At 37.7% G+C, this 11,905-nt stretch overlaps 3 protein-coding genes across 5 annotated transcripts; 1 reads left to right on the top strand and 2 right to left on the bottom strand.

Moving 5' to 3' along the window:
* Positions 1-2,692: 2,692 nt before the first annotated feature.
* Positions 2,693-7,300, bottom strand: LOC141901773 (uncharacterized). Its single transcript, XM_074789232.1, has 5 exons — positions 7,171-7,300; positions 6,873-6,995; positions 5,366-6,787; positions 4,913-4,996; positions 2,693-4,656 (listed from the first exon to the last, which is right to left on the bottom strand). The coding sequence occupies exons 1-5, from the start codon at positions 7,190-7,192 to the stop codon at positions 4,382-4,384; spliced, it is 1,926 nt and encodes a 641-aa protein (XP_074645333.1). The 5' UTR covers positions 7,193-7,300; the 3' UTR covers positions 2,693-4,381.
* Positions 7,301-7,334: 34 nt separating this feature from the next.
* LOC141901786 (M-phase phosphoprotein 6-like) lies at positions 7,335-9,492 on the top strand. Its single transcript, XM_074789256.1, has 6 exons — positions 7,335-7,389; positions 8,019-8,087; positions 8,185-8,297; positions 8,434-8,527; positions 8,613-8,707; positions 8,795-9,492. Exons 2-6 carry the CDS (start codon positions 8,025-8,027, stop codon positions 8,967-8,969), a joined length of 540 nt encoding a protein of 179 aa, XP_074645357.1. The 5' UTR covers positions 7,335-7,389; positions 8,019-8,024; the 3' UTR covers positions 8,970-9,492.
* A 46-nt stretch (positions 9,493-9,538) lies between these two features.
* On the bottom strand, positions 9,539-11,674 carry LOC141901787 (cytochrome b-245 light chain-like). 3 transcript variants are annotated; one of them, XM_074789258.1, is made up of 7 exons: positions 11,429-11,674; positions 11,240-11,342; positions 10,889-10,958; positions 10,708-10,782; positions 10,073-10,156; positions 9,889-9,970; positions 9,539-9,789 (listed from the first exon to the last, which is right to left on the bottom strand). In XM_074789258.1, the coding sequence occupies exons 3-7, from the start codon at positions 10,921-10,923 to the stop codon at positions 9,652-9,654; spliced, it is 414 nt and encodes a 137-aa protein (XP_074645359.1). In that variant the 5' UTR covers positions 10,924-10,958; positions 11,240-11,342; positions 11,429-11,674; the 3' UTR covers positions 9,539-9,651. The 3 variants fall into 3 exon arrangements, with proteins under 3 accessions (XP_074645359.1, XP_074645358.1, XP_074645360.1); XM_074789257.1 differs by lacking the exon at positions 11,240-11,342; XM_074789259.1 differs by lacking the exons at positions 10,708-10,782; positions 10,889-10,958; positions 11,240-11,342.
* Positions 11,675-11,905: the final 231 nt, after the last annotated feature.

Below are 11,905 nucleotides of genomic sequence, written 5' to 3' on the forward strand. Positions count from 1 at the left end.
TAGCGCCCTTTCTCAATCATAAGTTTGTGTGCGCTGAGTCTTAATTTGGTTAGAGCTGTCTTAGAGGAAATTGGAATGTTCAGTAGTAAATAGGGTTCCAAACTGAATTCTGTTTTGAAGATCTTATATGAGTCAAGTTTGTTAAAGCTTTGAATTTTTGTTTTCCAGAATATTTTATATCGCTCTTGGAGTATGTGTTTGAACCTTTTAATATGCTGATAGGTCTGGCCAACTTCTAACAGGTTGAGACTATTTGTAGCAGACATGGCTTTTAGGAAAATAGTCCTTGTCATTTGTCTGGTTTTTCATAGAACTCAAATCTTTCACCGTTATATTTACAATACTATTTACATTTGTACACATGTGGTTATAAAAGTTAATTATACGGGAAAATGCATCTATATAAATCGGTAGTCTTCCTAATTCACCGAGTACTGCTAAATTGGTAGTTTTTTTGTTTACATGCAATATGAATTTGCAGAATTTGACAGTTAATTTATTGAGTAGGTCATCCTTTTCCATTACTTCCTCAATTGGGAATGTACCAATGTTTTTGAATATTTTCTTAGCAGTGCTCGTTTTTGTTAACCAAATCTCACAACCATATAGTGGGATGGATGTTACCAAAGTGTCAAACAGCTTTAACGATACATCGGGTGGAAAATCTTGAATACCAATCATTTTTTGAATACTGAACATGGCTCGGTTAGCTGATTTGAATAGATCTTCTCTAGCTTTGTTAAAACACCCTGATGCTGTAAATATAAGTCCTAGATATTTGTACTCTTTTACTAATTCAACATATGCACGGGGATTGTGGGGTCTAAACAAATTGAAGATTTCAGAATAAGTTCATTAATTGGATCGTAAAATAGAATTACAAACTTCCCCTGGAGGTAGATTTTTAGATGTCGTTGTATAGATTCGTGTATACAAACTTCGAAAGAAAAATAGAGAAACATTTTCTTATTAGAATGAATCACAACAGAGTTTTTACACGTCGTTTGGTTTTTTAGGGGATTATTTGAACAATGCGTGCACATCGGACGGATCGAAGAAAACTACTTCCACCCCCAACGCGGTAACTGCAAAAGGAAGGCAGAGGACACGGTTTTCTTTTTCCGAAAAACACGTACGTATGACATGTTATATTCTATTTTACCAATGTTTTGATTTCATTTTATATGAAATGTGAAACTATTAACAATTCTTGATAGACGTGTATATATTTAATTTCTTTACCCTGTCTTTCAGTTGGCTCAATTTGAACGTATATTCACCGAGGACAAGTATCCCGATATAACAGTGATCGAAGATCTAGCTTCAAATTTTAATTTGCCCGTTGAAAAAATATCTGTAAGTATTCTATTGACTATACATATTCCTTGGTTTGGTTATTAACGAAACTAGCGACATTGAAAAAAAAGATATAGATGTATTCCAGAAATCAATAACGGTGTCTTTTACTATTTTGTTGTTTTTCAGACCTGGTTCCAGAATCGCCGTGCCAAACAGAGACGAGAAGGGAAAGCTGATTATAAATCTTGGATGCGAAAACAGTTTTTCGTTAATAAAGAAAACGTAGCCGCTAGTACCAATGACGTACCTGGTACAGATCACGTTTTGACACCGCCAAGTTCAGAGTGTTCGGATGTGATGAGAAAACCGTCGACACAGTAAGTAACCCCTTGATTAAATGATTCTAAAATCTCGTAAATACTATGAACTTGTCATTTACCAACATTTGGTTTTTTTTTTGTTGAAGGATTCATCACCGACCTCTACCGCAGACTACAACTGGACCACCTATGTACAACCCAACGGCTACCTATAATAAGCCGTCTTTACCGCGTCAACCGATACCATACACTTCCACCATGGTCAAACCAATTCCGTACGGAAATGTACCGCGGTATTACCATCAGCAAACAACGCAGTCGACACCCATGACGTCAGAATTTAATCCGACGACGGATCCACTCACTTCGTCTGCTTCGTACGGATTACGATACTTCGGCGGACAAAATTCGTTCGGAAATTCCAACTGCAGCAACGCACTCGTATCTCCATCGACCATCAGTCTGGGAAATCCGACCTACGCCGACTTCTTTCCAACGAATTTACCACACTACAACATGTATTCAATGCGTACCGATGGTCAAACATGTGACAACCAAACTCCAGCGATGACTGTAAATGCAGTTCCATTCGTTCAAGGACAACCACCTGTTAATTCGCTATATCCTGAATTAGCATGTTTATAAAAAGTTAGAATTCTTAAATCTGTTTGTGTGCTTATTCCAATGTACAGTTACTTAATGGGTATTAAATTAATTTGATCTTATAATATTGAGTTCTTTTTGAATGCGTGGCGCTTTCTCATTACTCATTTCGGAAATTTCAACTAGTGCACAGTTACCGGGATTTAATGTTCCATGGGCACTTGTAATATCAGACACAAGTCAAGCAAATTTTTGCCCTTTTTTGTCTTGTCAGCTAAGAAAATTTGGACATTTAGTGCGACTAATGTTGCCTTTTTGGACATAGAGTCATTTTGGGATGTGACAAGCTCTTCAAATTTAGCCCTAGTGACCGCAGGTATGGTCGAAGTGACTTAGGTCGGATAGACAATCTCATGGCGGAGGAGAGACAACTGAAGAATATAAGCAAACTTACTCTATACATTGGCATACAAGTAATATTTATTTTGTGGAACTTATTCCATATATTTAAAATAAATTACGAAATACAGTCATAACCGCTTAATCCGGATCGGCTTAATCCGGATTTTGGTCTAATCCGGACAATATTTGCAGTCGTATGTTCATTAACATACAAATGACTTTTAATGCGCATTTCCTGTAAACCGGATGAATTCTATTGGTCCCAAATGATCCGAATTAAGCGGGTTCTACTGTATATGAATTGCTATCATGTTGATTAACAACTGCAGTTCCAATATACATTCAGGTAATCTTGCGCCGGGGGATGCTTTTCCCGCATAAACCAATAAACCAAAGAATGACTACCATGATGTCAAATCCCCATTAGGAATTAGTTTATAATAGTATCACTATCTACGCAAGATCAATCACCAAATCTTAAACCTAAACCCACTCACTCACCTAATGAAGATACTATACACTAGTAGCGAAAGCTCATGCGTCAAATGAACTAGTTAACCTATAAAGTACTATTTGTCTTGTATTTATCCTACACCCAGTTAACACGACTCCTCTAAAACCTTATACCAAATGGCTTAAATTCCAGTCCTTATATTCTAAATTCTTTAGAAATTAGCTACATGAAAACTATCGACCACTTATTCCCCTACACACTATCATTAGACCAAGACCACCATTAGATTGGACAAAAAATTCATCGCCTATCGTAATAAAACGAATCTACGAATCCATTTAGGCTGTAGACTTGACTAACAGTTATTATCACGCGGAATAGGTATCGTTCCAAATGATGATGGTTTTTAGGGAGTGTAGGATCCCACTAATTGTTTTACAATCAAGATCTTTTGCACATCATAATAAACCAAACATATATATGGTTCTTCTTGTTGCTCGTAATTCAAATACATCAATCATTGCCGAAAACCTGAGGTTCAAGTTGCTGTTTTCAGATCTGACAGAATTTGTCTGAATACACGTACTTATAATCGTCTTAAAATGTAACATATAACAACAACGTATTTTACTAAATTTTTTGTAAGAATTTAGCATCGACGCATAGAATATATCAATTCCCCGGTTTTCGATGAGAGTTCTTTTATCATTTCAGATCCTCTTTAAAACGGTGTATTGTATTCATGCAAACTCGAATTACCGTTAAATAAATCAGCAGTTGACAAAGTGCAAATAACAAATGGACGGACGATTTACATTCAATCCTGGTGAACTTGATCACCAACATTCTTTCAATGTAAACATATTTCTAGCAAATATATTATTCATTTTGAAATAACGAAACCTCAGTATATTCTGATAAAAAAATCAATTGTGTCAAGGAAACTTGAAAATTCAATTTTGACCCAAACTAGAAAACTACCGATGGATTGTCTAGTTCCCTGAAGGTATTTATAGTACCTCTTCTACATTATCATCATTTTAAGCACATAGATTGATTGCAACTACCATATCTAACACACTCATAAAATCTAGGTTTAGTCCCGTTAAGCACACAAATTTTAATACAGCACCTCTAACTTCAATTAACTATGTTTAGGTATTACCTAACCATGACAGAACCAGATATTCTAAGACATGAATTTGTCACAAGCTAAACGTTAGAAACTAAATTTTTGTTGCACTCCGATAGAAATCGTGGTTATATATACAAATATCTCAAATTTTCTGTCGACTAACATGGTCTAAGTAGGAGATTGACTGGCATTTGTATGAATTTTATGATTTCCTTGTGGATCAAGAAATTGTGATTGCTCGATAAGTCGCTGCTGGGGATGACTAGTTGCGTTGTCATGCTGTTGCTGTTGATGTAATTTCAACGATGTCGCCTGGTTGAATTTCTTGCCACATGTTTCACAGTTGTACACCGATCGGTTATGATGACGTTTCAAATGTATTTTTAACGTACTGTTCTGAGCTGTAGCGTATTCGCAGTACGTACACTTATATGGTTTTTCCCCTAAAATGAGAATGAAAATGAAAACACAAATGACATACATATTCAAACCAACCAAAGAGCGAGTTTCACAATTGTGAAATGTGGTCTTAAGATGTTATGACTGTCTACAAAACTAAAATGTGTTAAGGAAGATCTCAAAACTTGACTGAGCAATTCGATAATCTGGAATATGACCCAATCTTGATTATATCCAAACATCATGAGGTAAAGCTGAGTGTATGGAGCTGTTTAATCGGAATGAATAAACTGGGATTACCTGTATGTATTCGAATATGAACTTTCAGATGACTTCTCTCAACTGTCGAATAATCACACTGCTGACATTTAAAGGGTTTTATACCTATATGAGATAGATAAGAAATCATACATCTATACACTAATAACTAATACGTGAAATTGAAGATAACCTATTTGTGAAACGTTTCACATTTCGGCGAGGATTTTATAGGTTGATAGCCCTCGACAACAACCCTTTTAATGACATGAATATAGTGGTAAACGCAATAGAACTTGCTTAATTCGGATCATTTGGGACCAACACAATTCATCCGCTTTACGGAAAATCCCGATGAAAGGTCATCTTCTTGTACATATAATATACAAACAGACTGCAAATAGTGTCCGGATTACACTAAAATCTGGATAAAGTCGATCCGGATTAGGCAGGTTTGTCTGTGTATCAAAATAAATCTCATTTATTATCTATTACCTGTGTGTTTACTTTGATGTTTCTTCAAATGTATCCTCTGATTGAACGAATGATCGCACTGATCACATTTAAACGGCCTCGATGTCGGGTATCGACGTTTCTTCAACGAAGACGATGCTTTACTTTTCGCGTCGCTCGACCGGTCGTTGCCGCTGTTATCATCAATCGAGTTGATGGTCATGATCAGATGATCCTCATCCGGCAACTGCGACCGCGTCGTCGGATTCTCCGTCGACGTCTGCGCGTCGCCGCTCGTAAATCCTGCGTCGTTTATCACAAACGAGTCCGACCAGTCGGTGATGAAACTCTCCGTCGCAGCGATCGAAGACGATGGGTTTATATCGATCCGAGGAGAGGAGAGCGAAGCGCTCGCTGGCAGTAGACTTTCACTCGTAAACTGACCCGGATGTGAAGGAGGTAGAGGCCTAACAGGCGATTGAAACGATTCTCCAGTATTCGAATACGACACTGGAATCGTAAAAGTACTCCCCGGCTCTAAGTAAACGAGTCCGCGATGCGACGAGCTGCTTATCGATACCGGTAACGAATCGACCGATTTCGTCGTGTTGCCTTTAGTTACAACAGCCTGTTGCTGATGCTGTTGCGAAGTCGTCGTATTCGACGGATGTTGATTTTCCGAATCGGCGCGATTGATATTCACGACGGACGGAGAGCCGACGTCGATGAATATATCTCGATTGGTCATCGTCGCCGTCGTGCGGTTTTTATTTACGTAATTACTCGATATCCGACGACGTAACGTCGATTTCGAACGCGACCAGAAACCTTTCGGCATGTGCTTCGATTCCATGTGCTGTTTACGTTTTTTCGGCACGATCGCGCTGCAACATTTTTTCATTTTCTCATGCGTACCCGGTATCAACGTGATGCAACAGTTTTGATTATCGCAACACGATTTCGACTGACATTTTTCCGGAGTGCATCTATCGCCGTGACATGTATTTTCGACGAGCAACACGTCACTTTCGAAGTCGGTCTGCGTACCCATCGACTCTTGCGGTTTCGGCGGAATGCAACAGTTCACTCCGCACGTCATAGCGGGGTCTAAACACGGCGATCTTTTACTCACATCGTCCAGTGAATCCCCTATACTCATCGACGACAAAGCACTTACTTCACACAACTGTAAACTACCAGTCTGACCCGATCCGCAACAACCATCCGAATTTCCTTCAGGTTCCGTCACTGTGGTGATGGTTGAAGATTTAGTTGGCGTATCATTTGACAAAGTCTTCCGACTGGAATCATTTGAATTTGGTTTATTCGTCGGGCCGTACAAACTCAGAGTTATGAAAATGTTTAACGCATGCTGGTTTTGAATGTGCAGTAATAATCCAACAGCAGTGGCAAACTTTTCTTCACAATCTTTGATGCGACACATTAGTCTTTGATAAAATGAATCTGGAAGAATATCAATGAGAAAAGTAATAAAGTATAATTTTTTGTAAATTCGAAGGACATATGTCAGAGATGACATGTAACTTACCTACACTACTTGTACCATTCTCACAGTCAAACTTCTTATGTTTCATAAACGTCATTATATCAGATAAAACAAATTCTTTCTGACACGTGCCACACGTCAGAAAATCTATCTCTGAAGTAAGTTCTGAAATTGAAGACGACCTCATCCCGATAGAAATAGTTTCAGAGCGATTATTTTGATAATTAATACGACATGAGTGAGCTTCAACTAATTTGGTAATTTCATAGAATTCCTCATGATCGACTCAAATCCTCGAGTTGTATTTAAATCATCTATTGATCAACTATCCCATACCTACCTTTATTTAACACGTCCATCATTATGGGATATTCATCGAATAACGGCGAAAAACAATATTTAAGGGCCCGAATTCCACTGATTATTTCCTCGGCTGCCAGTGCAAGCGCGATGTACAATAAAATTGATTTAATCTTTTGAGTAGAGTAGCTTCACCCGGCCAAGGTCGTAGAGACAGTAGTTGGTTGGCACATGTTCCCTAAACTAATAAGCAACAAAAGTGAGTTTTTTTATCCAAATAATACGTAGCCAGCATAGAGGCTCGTATCAAGAGTTGTTGGTAATGCAAAAACGATATATGTAAATCCGATTTGTCCTGTCCTGTGGCCATTTGTGGCATGGTGGATAAGGTGTTTGACTCGCAACTGAGACTGAGGTTGAGGGTTCGAATCCTCCTAGTGAAACCGCATTCAGGCAGGACACTTATCAGTGTTCGTCGACTCAGATTTAAAAAAAAAAGACGCTGGGTAAGATTCAAGAATAGGGGACTAGTGGTTAGGATTAGGATTAGGATTAGGGTTAGGGTTAGGTTTAGTTCCCTAATCATCATTAATTACTATATACATTACTATCATTATATATCATCATTATCAATTACTAATATTATTACTTAATTGATTACTATCACTACATATATATTGCTATAGTCCCCTATTCTTGAATCGCATCGGCCAACTCCAATAATCAATATAAATTTGAGAAAAGTTTTTACACAAAATAGGCCAGCCAACTCAATTAATCAATAATCAATATTAACTTAGAAACATCTTGAGTTAGTTTTAGTTTACAATGTTGAGTATTTACTGTTCCTTAAACAAACACCCATCATCATCTTTTCTTTTGTTGAAGTAAAACATGGCGACACAAGAAAATGACAAGAAGTCAACTAAGTTGTCAAAAAATCTTCTACAAATGAAGGTAAGGACATTGGAATTTAATAGGTAGGCCCTGGCCTTTACCTGGTTTCCGGTTTTCTTCTTGAACTGAACTTTTTAAGTGATAATTTTTTATGTAGTTCATGAGACGCACAGCTGTGAAACAGGAAATGGATGAAAATGAATTGGAGAAAAAACGTATAATCGATGATGAACATTGGGTGCTTGATATACCAGAGCAGAAACAAGCAGTGTAAGTCTGGTAGGCCCTACAGACCCTGCTAAAGTCAAAAGACTGTAGTCCAGTTTGGCCTTGAGTTTATCAAATGTAAATGTTAGACCAGGTATAAGAGATTTTCTATTAATGTTATTTCCTTGTTTTGTTTCAGGAGCAAATATATTATGGAACCAAGTAATGTTGTTGTCGAAGGGTTACCACAATTTGGACGATTATCTTTCAAAGGATTTAATCCAGAAATTGAGGTAAATTATAGCCTCGGGTAGTTGTTACCTGCATTACTAATTAATTGTATCGAATACCTCACTGTAACCAGTGTTCATTTTATAGAAATTGATGACTGAAGAAGAATTTGAAGCAAAATTAAATGCTTCTGAAGAAAGGGAAAAATTAACAGCAGTCGATGACGAAGAAATGGTTGAAAGGTGAACAGAAGGATAAATGATAGTCAAATAACTCTCTAGGATAATCCTAATGCAAATTTTTATCTTATTTTCTTATCGTCATTTCAGATTCGAAAACATTGTGGGTACTATAGCGAAGAAATTTACGAAAAAAAGAAACCGAACGAAAGGAACTGAATCATCACAGCCTGATTCTGAATCGCCACAACCAACTGCTACTAAACGAGTGAAAAAAGAGACTTCAAAGACTAAAACAAGAAAGTTTCTTAAACCCGATGTTTGATAATAAGCAAATTGACTTAATGCATTTCTTGTATATTTAACTTTAATGAATTGTTGGTTGAATGTTTTCGCATTCATGCTTTTTAGCCCACACTTGGGACTTTTAATCCCAGCGGTCTATTGTATTCACTTTTCATCCATCTGTCCATAGATGGAATCCAATTTTTTTTGGCATATTTTGTAAAATTTCAGTTCATGACACTATGCTCAGATTATGGCAAGTTTCAAACAGGGGTGTGCAGTGAATGCCAGTGAAAATGTCAAGCATTTCATCAAGTGGGCATGGTGTCCCTGGATCCATTTTATGTACAAACCTAGAATGAATGAGAATGTTAAATGAACCTAGAATGAGAATGTTAAAATATATTATTTATATCATCTCAATATAAGGGCTTTCATTTTTTTCACTATTTTGAAGCAGTTATCAATAAGTTGATGCATTTTACAAGGAAAATAGACTTGAGATTATTACAACTGTAGCGTGGACTCCTGCTGCCCCAACCAATGGATGGATGGACTCCAGTTACACAAATAATGAACCTTTCTACATACTTAATAAAAAATGTCATGTGGTCTATTGCAGGTAACAATTTATTTAAACGTTTTAAAATTTCGGACAATATCATAAGTACAAAATGTATAAATATTAAATTTTATTCATGATTTTTTAGCTCAATTTGGTTTTACGTTTGCAATGTGGACTCGTCAGTTTTTGGTCTGCGAGGTGGAGGATGGCTCGGTGGTTGTAACGATTCTAATCGATAAACCGCCTCTTTTTTCTTCTTCGTTATGGCGATCCATTTTTCACCTTTGATAGCAGCCTATAAAGTGCACAAAAGTTTCATAATTAAACATGATACAATTGAAAGCTTTTGAACTGGATCACATTTGGACCCGTGGAATTCATCATAAATACACACCACCATGTACAGTGCAGCAGTAATGAATAGACAAAGTCCACCGATCAGAGTGGGCAACAAGAAAAAACATGGAATACACAAACTGAAATAATTAAATATGAAATTGAACTATATTGCACATTGTATATCATACAGAATAACGAAAAATTAATTACATTAGTGCTAGTGAACGAAGGCTACTCACACAAGATGAATAATTGATCTAACGTAGTAATTTCTAGTTACGGGTCCACATTGGTTGATAATAACAGTTAAATAATGCTGGAACCTGAAACAGTATTAGAAAACATTTCAGCACATAATGAACTACATGTAGGCCTATAGGTATAACGGGAGCGGATCCAGGAATTTAGAATAGGCCTAGCACTTCCTGGTTGTCTGGTTGTATACATGTAAATGTATATGGTTAATACATGGTACATGATTGAATGATAATTTCTTTGTAAGAAAATTTATCATCATCTTAGTACCTAGTTATTCTAAAACAAAATGACCACTGTTTTGTGTCATTTTCTTTTTTAACAGACAGGTCGATAAGATGTTACCTTGGCCGTGGGCTCCCCCAATCAGGCACGGATTTAGGGGGTAGCACACGAGGCACGTGCTACCCTCTAGATTTTCTAAGTGCCCCTGAAAATTATCACTATGTTTTTATTTGGTGGAAAGAATCCCAAGTGCTCAGAAATTGCATCTGAAGGGGATAGTGCCCTTTTAAAATATTACCTGCCCTTTTGATTTTGTGCTACCCCTAAAATTTTGTCCTGGATCCGCGCCTGCCAATGCCCCAGAGTGGAATGAATCTGGTGAAGATATTCTTACCGGCGTTCATTCGAACTGCCTTTCTTCCGTTTACCTCTAGGATACTCGACGAAGAAAATTACAATACTAGCGCAGCTTAGAAATTAAGGGTTAAGGAAGATGAGGCAGCACTTTCTATGAGTACATATTCATCACACTAATTTTGGTTAAGTGGTCCCTATATTCATCATTGAAAGGATACATAGAAAAAGCAGCAATTTGCCAGTTTCTGAACATGCCAGTCAATCCTAGTATACCACCAAAAACTGTGACTGAAGTGAAAAAAAATGTCAAACAGTGGCGTTGGAACCGTAGCGACTGCAGTGGCGAAAGCCGCATCAATAATTTACTGAATAATATTTTTTTTCTATCTTTACTATGTATTTGATGAAATTAAAGTAGATTCGCCAGAGCAATATTAGGATCTGTAAAGAAAAGGCAATTGGCCGCGGCAATCAAAAATTGCTTCCAACACCCCTGTGGCTGTGCCTGTGGCACCCACCACTCTTATCCAAAAATTGTCCTCCTGCATTGTGTGGCCCCCGTGACTCACCCACCCACACCACCAGTTCAGTTACGCCCTCCTCTTCGAAGGCAAACGATCACCACGTTGCCAACCCATTTCCTCTCAGTCGGAGTCCTACCCTTCAAAGAATCTAGGAGATAGAAGTCTAAATTTAGTAGAAGATTTCAAATAAGCGGATCGAGGAGATCGAAGGACGTTTCATCCAGAACAACTTGCCTGCACAAGAAATGATGGCTTGTTCGTTGGCCCACATGGCCCATTCTATACCACTCATTTTCTCTCACGACACCCCTTCTTCATGGACACATTTGATCATTGTTGATGATGCGGGTATCAGCAGGAAACCAAAGGGCCAATCGCGCGACGCTTCCACCTTTCCACGCTTCAATGCACTTCACAAACGTATACGCGAAAGATTGGTTGCCTATAGAATTCTTAAACTGGTTGCCTGTCCCATTCGAGACCGGTAACCAGTCTACATAATGTTTGGACACTAACAGGGAAGCGCTCCGGGTTGGAGCTTCTTGTCAATACTAACCGATGGCTTTGCTCCATTGACTAGAAATACATGAAGTAGCCTTTTCCTTCCACTTGTTATTCTCACACGCTGGACATTTTTTCGGCAAATAAAGATTTTAATCAGTTTAAACTGAAACTCATTCATAGGAAATAATATTTCAATAACCGGGGTAG

The sequence above is a fragment of the Tubulanus polymorphus genome, chromosome 3 (genome assembly GCF_964204645.1).
Source record: "Tubulanus polymorphus chromosome 3, tnTubPoly1.2, whole genome shotgun sequence".
Taxonomy (NCBI): domain Eukaryota; kingdom Metazoa; phylum Nemertea; class Palaeonemertea; order Tubulaniformes; family Tubulanidae; genus Tubulanus; species Tubulanus polymorphus.